Source organism: Pyxicephalus adspersus, chromosome 7 (genome assembly GCF_032062135.1).
Source record: "Pyxicephalus adspersus chromosome 7, UCB_Pads_2.0, whole genome shotgun sequence".
NCBI classification, from domain to species: Eukaryota; Metazoa; Chordata; class Amphibia; order Anura; family Pyxicephalidae; genus Pyxicephalus; species Pyxicephalus adspersus.
In genome coordinates, this window is record NC_092864.1 from 72,548,747 (window position 1) to 72,557,542 (window position 8,796).

Genomic DNA, 8,796 nt, shown 5'->3' on the forward strand with positions numbered 1-8,796 from the left:
AATAAATCAGGACCGGAGTCTCAGGGTGAGGAAGGATCTATACTTCTACTAAAACTATGTATCTTAAGAAAACGTTTCGCCCGCCACTTAGCCTGTGTTTTTGGATTTCTGCCCCTCGCTCTAAACCTATTGGCCTTTTCCTTAAGGTGTGTCATCATCCATCATCTGTAATGATAGGGGTGATATCAATATCTGTAATCTGAGTATTTTGTAGAGATTTTCGTAGGTATTTTCGTAAGAACCACCCACCAACACTGGGAGAGAAAAAGAATCTGACATTGAATTCACCAGAAGATCCTTGTGCTTTTTTATTTGTTTTGCACAGAATTGCACTCTGCTTTTATTCTTCATTTTGCTCTGTGTCCTTCTTGCCAACCACCTGGTCCTTTGCCATGGAATAAACAGAATGTCAACCAATTTCCAAAGACCAGGAGCTAGAAGGATGAACCCTCGAAATCACATAGTTGAGCATTTGTCTTGCTTGAAGCACTGTGTATGTGACACTTCCGGGAGTGTTGAATCCTTGTTCTGATCCTTTTCCCACAATATTATTACACAGTATTTATATAGCACCATCATATTACGCAGCGCTGTACAAAGTCCATAGTTGGGTCACTAACTGTCCCTCAAAGGAGCTCACAATTTATTGTCCCTACCACAGTCATCTGTCATTATTGTAGTCTAAGGTCAATTTTTAGGGGGAAGACAATTAACCTAACTGCATGTTTTTTGAGATGTGGGAGGAAACCCACACAGACAGAACCTGCAAACTCCATGCAGATAGTGCCCTGGCTGGGATTCAAACCTGGGACCTAACGCTGCAAAGGCCGGCGTGCTAAGGCCTGAGCCACCGTGTTGCCCAATATATCAGCTGGTTCTGCAAAGCCTCTTCAGAAGGGTAAGTACTTAATCTTTTAAGGTAGAAGAACTTGAATGGATAGGCTATTTTAACATGACATTGCCCCTATCCCAGGTCATTCTCACATATGATGTCCACGATTAAACCCAACAGAAACCCAATAAATGTAAGAGGTGGGTCACGGACAGTCAGCACAGAGAGGCAATGGCTAAATGATATGCTTTAGAAAATGAGTAGGCTTTAACTTGCTACATCCTCTAATGCACTAACCAACCAATTAGCAAAACCAAATTTGTTCTTACCTATATTGTGGTAAGAACCTCTGGCTTCCATGCCCCTAGAGCCTGTATATAGAGAAGAGGACACATCCACAGACAATAAGCTAACCAATACCTGACCGGTATCATCAACTCTACTTGTTATCATCCTTCATATTATGGTGATAAAATTATGTCTTGCACTGTAATATTGCTCATCGCAAAAAAGACGACGGTAACAAGCTTGTTTGGAAAGTGATTTGCATCTGGGATTGGCTACAGACAGTTTTTGCAAGCTTATAGTCTTATAGACTTGCAGCACAAAAACTAGAGGGGTAAAGGATGCAGTAACACATCTTCCATGCATCCTCTTTAAAAGCACCCTTCAATCCCTATAGCAAATGTTTGGAAAGAGTTCCTACTCCAGTCTATGGAAGCGCTATGAACAGGTGATTTACCATGAGGTGTTGCATTAGGTGGGCCTTATTATTAAAACTCTCCAGGTTTGGAGAGGATACACTTTCATCAGTGCAGCTGGGTGATCCAGCAAACCTGGAATGGCTCTGGTCTAGGATCCAAAACATTTTCTAGCAAATTCTACTTTCTTCTCATTTAAAAGAGCTTTTAAAACCCAATTTTTACTATTGTTACTTCCCCCTCCTCCTAGATTGTAAGCTCTTCGGGGCAGGGTCCTCTCGTCCTCCTGTGTCACTGTCTGTTTTAGTGTGTCATTTCCAACCCTTATTTAATGTACAGCGCTGCGTAATATGTTGGCGCTATATAAATCCTGTTTACTAATAATATCCTTTGACCTGGAGTGATTAGGCCGATAGGAGGAAGTATTGCAGAAAGAATACCCGTCCCTTTCTGCAGTAAGGATCTGCCTGATTGTGGAGTTTTAAAAGTGGAATTTTAGTTCCACTTTAAGGGCTACTTCAAACTCTGGGGTGTACAGTTGCTGAAGGTTCATCCATGGTCCCCACCTGGGTAAAACCCATTTTTGCATGGTTACAGCAGATCCCAGCACGGTTTCAGAGAACTTTTGACTACTTTTGAGTAACTTTTGTAGGAAGCGCACGGCAGACATAAATGCATTAGCTACTTCCGGCAATACAGCAGCATTTATAATGCGCCTGGGACTGCCCAACAATATGGTTTTCTTCCACAGACCTAAAAGAAAAAAAACAGATTTGTTTTAATGTATATGAAATGACAAGCAATTGTTTCTTTTAAATCAGGACATCATAGGTTTTCTGCATTCACTGATGTTGAATGTGTATAAGGACTGGCAGGGTACAATATATAATATTATAATATATACTAAATACATTTTCCTTATTATAATCTAATTATAAAGATTATTTCCTCTGTAACTTCCTCTGCATCATTCATTCTTCACGTGTCTTCTGTAGCACTACAACACCCAGCATTGCATGACAACCAGCGAGTAGAACAAACCCTGGCCTAGATCGGATCCCGGAAATCCTCTCCATCATTCAGCGCCCTCTTTGGCGATGACGTGTATAACTTGGAAATTGTTCCGTGTGGAAACACTGCTGTGGATTTATCGTTCCGCCTTTTCTCTTATCGCCCTCACTCTTCATTCTTGCCACCTTTGCTCTCCTCCCCCCTTGTCTGTCTTCCTAAGGCTGAGGTGTACCATGGACGGGCCGGGCGCCGGGTTGGAGTGGCCGCTGCTCAGATGAAAGTGTTCGTGTGTTGGGTGCTCACCTATGTGGTCTGCCTGGCCGTGGTGAAGAAGATGTGGAGCAGCCGGTACCTGCGGAGTCACCTGAGCAGATCCCTGTATATGAACATGCTGAGCCAGGCCCCCCCATATTGGGAAGGAAGCCAGCAGGTGGGTCCAGGCAGTCATGGTGTGCCCAGGCTGCACAACACATTCTAGTAATTCCTGCCATGTATACACAAGGTGCTGGGCAGCCAACTTATTGTAAAGCACAGCCCTTGGTTGCTAGGAAACACATGACTATTGCTGGGTACATGTATGTGTGTTTACATGGAAAATGGGCGAGAGGAAGGGCCCCTCGGGCGAGAGGAAGGGCCCCTCGTCTATTGGTCATCCACTGGGCGTAGGAAGCACCCCTCGTTTATTGGTCATCCACTGGGCAAGAGGAAGGGCCTCTCATCCACTGGGCGGGAGGAAGGGCCCCTCGTCTATTGGTCATCCACTGGGCGAGAGGAAAGTCCCCTCGTCTATTGGTCATCCACTGGGCAAGAGGAAGGGCCCCTCATCCACTGGGCGAGAGGAGGGCCCCTCGTCTATTGGTTATCCACTGGCTGAGAGGCCTCTTGCATGGTTGGCCAATAATGGTTGCATGGCAGACTGCACCACAGGCAACCAGATTTCATGCATCCAAACTGCAAATCTTCAAACCACAACCATATGGCCAAAAGCGACTTTAGGAACCACACCACAATCTTCAGCTACATGCCAAAAAATTGTTTCCATCCTTTACCTTTTACTTGAATAACAGCAGATGGGACTGCAGTTGTGCCCGCGGCAGAGCTCTGCGGTATACCGCGGGTCTGAAATGATCCTAGGGATCTGAGTGACCAAAGGCGAAATTGTAATGGCTAGTTATATTAATAGAGTAGGGGCCCAAAAAACATCATTTCAAATAATGAGTTGCCAAGTCAAGTATTAAACTAATGTATGAGAGAAGAAACACAAAGAACGGCTCCGTGAGGCAACAGTAGTGTTTAAATATATTGAATGTTTCAAATCTATACAGAGCTCAACTAAATGTGAAAACCGTGCAAAGAACGTGCATACAATCTTATCTCATACTCTCTTATCTTATTATACCAATAGAGATATAATTAATAATTGCTCCATTTTCCCAACGTTTTTCACCAAAAGGCTTCCTCAGGGGAGGTTGGGGAGTGTATTGGTAGGGTTGAAATGCAAGGGTTGGAACTGTAAGGAGGGTGTATCCAGTGGTGTAACATTTTCACCGTCTTGAGGTTTTCCCCGGATGGTAATTGAGAAAATGAAAATCAATTGAAGGTGATGGTAATGAAAAGTGGCCAGCTGATCTATTTAGAGACTCCAGTGGGTGCCAAGGGCTACACAGCATAGGCAGTGAGAGGGGAGAATGACAGAGCGGCGCCCGGCTGTGCTCTCTCCTCTTCACTTTCATTACAATTGATCCTCGTCCGTGGATCCACCAGGACAGTTGTCCGGATGATGAGGGTTGTAAAGACGCCAGATTCTTGTATGGTATCAGCCCTAAGGCGATTATTGGCCGAGAATCATCTGAAGTGTGTACGTAGCCTCAGTGGCCTGGATTTTACGTTGTGTTTGTTTATATATTTGGCTTGTATATCACTTTTTTTATTTTCCTGGGGCAGGTGAATGCTTTATCCAAAGTTTTGTAATATTGGTTGCACAATTTCTATCTATAGTCAAAAGTTTTTTTTTTTTTTATATAGTTTAAGGAATAGATAAACCATTTTTTTTGCAGCCTTAGTTGTTAATGGAAAGGTTCCTTTTATCATGTGACTTATGACTTCTTTCTTATGAAACCTGTACCTGTGTGTCTGTTTTTGTACATTGAGGGCTCTCCTAAATGAGCAGAAAGTAGGAGCAAGCCAAAAAGGACGAGGAGACCATTCCAGAGAGTTGGGGCAGCTCTAGAGAAGTCTTGTAACCGTGCGTGTGATGAGGTTATGAGTGAGGAAGTCATTAGTAGGTCATTGGAGGAGCGAAGAGAGCGGCAGGGGGAGTATTTTTTTTACCAGGTCAGAAATGTAAGTGGGACAACAACTGTGGAGGGATTTGAAGGCAAAGCACAGGAGATGAATTTGATTCTAAGGTGAAATGGAAGCCAATGAAGAGAACTACAGAGAGATGCAGTGGAGGAGGAGCGGCATTATGTATTCTTTTGCAAAATTTTACTGTATTGTCTATATTTCTTTGCTATTTGAATTCTTTATACATAGGGACATGTGTGAATGACAAAGAAAGCAAAAATATTCTCATTTTATTATATTCAGAATTCCAGTTCAGGAGCTTAAATTGAATTAAAGCCGCCAAAAACTACAGATTGAACTGTTACCAATATATGAAATAAACATTTTGCGTCTCTGTGCAGAGGAATTTGGTACATCATGGAAGATATGATTGATGTGTGCTGTAACAATGCAGGTTGTATAGACATCATAGCCCATCACCCAATGTCCCAGTGTCATTGTTCACCGGGATATTGCTTGGTGAAAGCATTTCACGCTGCTCATTGTCTGGCCGGAGTGTCTTATTCATCACTGGCATGCTCTTCTTACCATTATGACACAAGGGGCATACACACGGCCTAATCCCTGTCTTCTCCTCCCTCCCCCCTCCTCCAGACATCATCTTCATATAATTAAATACATCAATGGCTGAACATTATTTGTTCCTCTTAAACCTCCTTTTGTGCTTTGAGATTTGTAAAAAAGGAACATCGTACACATTTATAAAGTACTGTATATGTATCCATACATATGAGAATATTAGAAGCTTTGCGCATTGTTGTCTCTTACATAGTTACATCGTAGGTCAGGTTGAAAAAAGACAAGAGTCCATCAAGTTCAACCACTAGGGAAATAAACATATCCCAGATATAAAACCCTATAACACATAGTTGGTCCAGAGGAAGGCAAAAAAAACCTGCTTTGCTCCAATGGGTTCCCATGAAGCAATCGGATGTTCCCTGGATCAGCAGTCTCTGTTATCTTTACTTTAAATCCCTAATCCCCAGTTATATTCTGTGCGTCTAGAAATCATCCAGCTTTTTCTTAAAGCAATCTATAGTAGTTGCTGAAACTACTTCCTGAGGGAGCCGATTCCACATTTTCACAGACCTTACAGTGAAGAATCCCTTCCTTATCCGGAGATTAAACCTCTTTTCCACCAGACGCAAAGAGCGCCCTCTTTTTCTTTGTAATGATCTCAAAGTGAATAATTGGAAGAGAGTTCTCTATATGGACCGTTTATATATTTATACAGGGTGATCATATCCCCCCTTATACGTCTCTTCTGAAGGGAGAATAGATTCAGTTCAGCTAATCTCTCCTCATAGCTGAGCTCCTCCATTCCTTTTATTAGTTTAGTTCCCCTTCTCTGCACTCTCCCCAATCCCACAATGTCCTTTTTGTAAGATGGTGTCCTTGGGTTAGAAGTTGAGGTTGTTGTACAGTCAGTGAGATCCCTGTGGCACGCTTCCTGCTGGCATCACCCAGCATTTAAAATATCAAACATGAAAACAGAAAGCATCAACATGTATCGGGGATTCTGCAATACACAGTTCACGTTCCTCCCTAACACAGAAATTGACCTCCTGCCTGGCTCTACAAAAGAAAATTGTTGTACTTCCAATATTTCCACCGCACAGCGTCTCTCCCCTGGTTCTGTAGCCCATCTTCCACAAATATGAAAAGAGGAGTGTCCGCACATATCTAATCTCTAGGGAATGAAAACCTCGTACAATTGCAGCCCTGTGATTCTCTTACAATATATAGATATGTCCCAACACACCATATTGTGCAGGAGGTTTAGGCACTAGTATTAGTAAAATAAAAGTACTGTATTATTATTATTAATCTACACAGTTTAATAATAATACACAGAGCTGAAGATTGAATAGGGGTTGCAAATGACAAACAGATACAGACAGTGACACAGGAGGAGGGGAGGGCCCTGCCCCGAAGAGCTTACAATCTAAGAGGTGGGGGAATTAACACACAATAGGAGGGAGATATGTAGTCCTGGGAAGTAGTGAGGGTTTTAAAACACAGAAGACAGGTAGGTGAGGTTGAAGCGTTGGGTTTTTGAGGGCTCTTTTAAATTAGCAGAAAGTAATAGCATGCTGAATAGGACGAGGAAGACCATTCCAGAGAGTCTGGGCAGCCATTTTCTGCACTAAATCACATTTTAACATTCACATTGTCCACAATAGCAGCACTGGGACATCCCTATTTAATGTACAGCGCTGCGTTATATGTTGGCGCTATATAAATACTGTACTATAATAATAATAATAATATGTGGCTTCTATACTTGCCTGTGTCGGTCATACAGATGCTTTCAAGCCCCTTCCTCACTAAACACAAACTCTAGGTTATTATTAAAACCCCTGCCATATTGTCTTCTCCCACTGAAGGGAGGTCATTTTTCACTGGTCCTCCTAAAGACTAAAGCACAGTGAACTTACTCTATGCTTAGAAAGTCTGGAGACCCCTGAGCTTGGAGATGGACAATTGAATGAAAGCAGTGCCAATCTTCCAGCACTGTGCATTGTGAGGTTAGGCTCAAACTTCTTGTTTTTAGAATTTGGCAGCAGTCCCCGTTGCTATTGCTAGAAGTAATATATGGCTGATATTTGAGGGCTGCAGCACAATTTCTGTCTTGTTAAATTTTGGGTTCAATTTATAAAACAGTGAATCTAACATATTCCCTGAATCATTACCTTGTAGAGAATACCCCAGGTCAATGTGTTTTAATGGCAGTGATGGGGGTCCTAATTTTTTTTTTATTATCATATGCTTTATAATGTTTTGTTTTATTTTGCCTTTCAGTGGTATGTGTGCGACACTCAAAAGTTAAGCGAAGCTCTAAGGCCAATGTTTGTTCAAAGCTACCTAGACGAGGGGACCCAGACATTCCTTGACCGGAGTATTGAGAAATCCGGCTGGCTTTCTATCCAGTTGTATCACTCCTTTATGTCTTCTGTCTTCAGCATGTTCATGTCCAGAACCTCCATCAATGGGTAAGTTATGTCTTCTAATAGTACACCCAAAAATAAAACGGTAAATGTATGAAATAAAATGTAATGTATCTACAGCCAAAACTGCCTTCCCTGGTTTAATAGGGAAACATTCAGAACCATGTCAAGTTTTTATTGCCCCTTGACCAAACAAAAAGTAAATACACAATTTCAGTTTCCACCGAAACAGAAGGTGAAAAGTAACCTATCATGCTTTTTTCTCCTGAATGAACTTAAACATGAAACACTAGAAAGACAGGAGAAAGATACAAAAAAATTAGGTAACAGTTCATATATTGATCACTACTGTCTTCAGTCATATTGTAAAAAGATGCTAATAATTTGGTCTGCAAAATAACACTGTATACGCTATGTGTGATGCAGACGGTCCCATTATGCATTGAACTTTAAAAAGGTGATGATGGGCCACGGCAGCGGCATGTCATGGGGGATGAGCCACAGCAGAAATTATGTTTTATGGCTGCATTTATACACAAAAAGCTATAAGGTATATGAATATCCAGTTTTTTTTCCCCTTAAAGCGTACCTAAACTCAACATTTTTACTTTACATAGAGGGGTAGACAACCTTTCTAAATAAAGTAAGAATGTTATTTATTTTTAATTGCAACTCTGAATTGTCTAGCATCATCGAGGGACCTGCGGGATTACAGGTAAGTGTGATTTTCCATTTTTAGTTTAGTTCCCCTTAACCACTCACTGTTTTCCCTCAGTGGCCGTTGCACCATCCACCACAGTCCTCTTCTTCCTAGTTTCAGTTGCTCCTCTCTTACCATTAATTGGCCGCTTATTATGTACATCTGTTGGAGAAATCCCAACACCCAGCCCTATTTTCTGCATTTCTCATGTACACTGAATGTGAGGTGTACATGATTCTAATTTCCATTTGCCTAAAG

The 8,796-nt window shown here is 41.9% G+C and overlaps 1 protein-coding gene across 3 annotated transcripts in view; it reads left to right on the top strand.

Moving 5' to 3' along the window:
* Positions 1-2,668: 2,668 nt before the first annotated feature.
* Positions 2,669-8,796, top strand: part of METTL9 (methyltransferase 9, His-X-His N1(pi)-histidine) — a 34,566-nt gene continuing 28,438 nt past the window's right edge. For all 3 annotated transcript variants that reach the window (XM_072418940.1, XM_072418941.1, XM_072418939.1), the window contains exons 1-2: positions 2,669-2,974; positions 7,693-7,883. In XM_072418940.1, the coding sequence (XP_072275041.1) occupies positions 2,819-2,974; positions 7,693-7,883 (347 nt within the window). In that variant the 5' untranslated portion in view covers positions 2,669-2,818. The remainder of the gene's footprint in view (positions 2,975-7,692; positions 7,884-8,796) is intronic.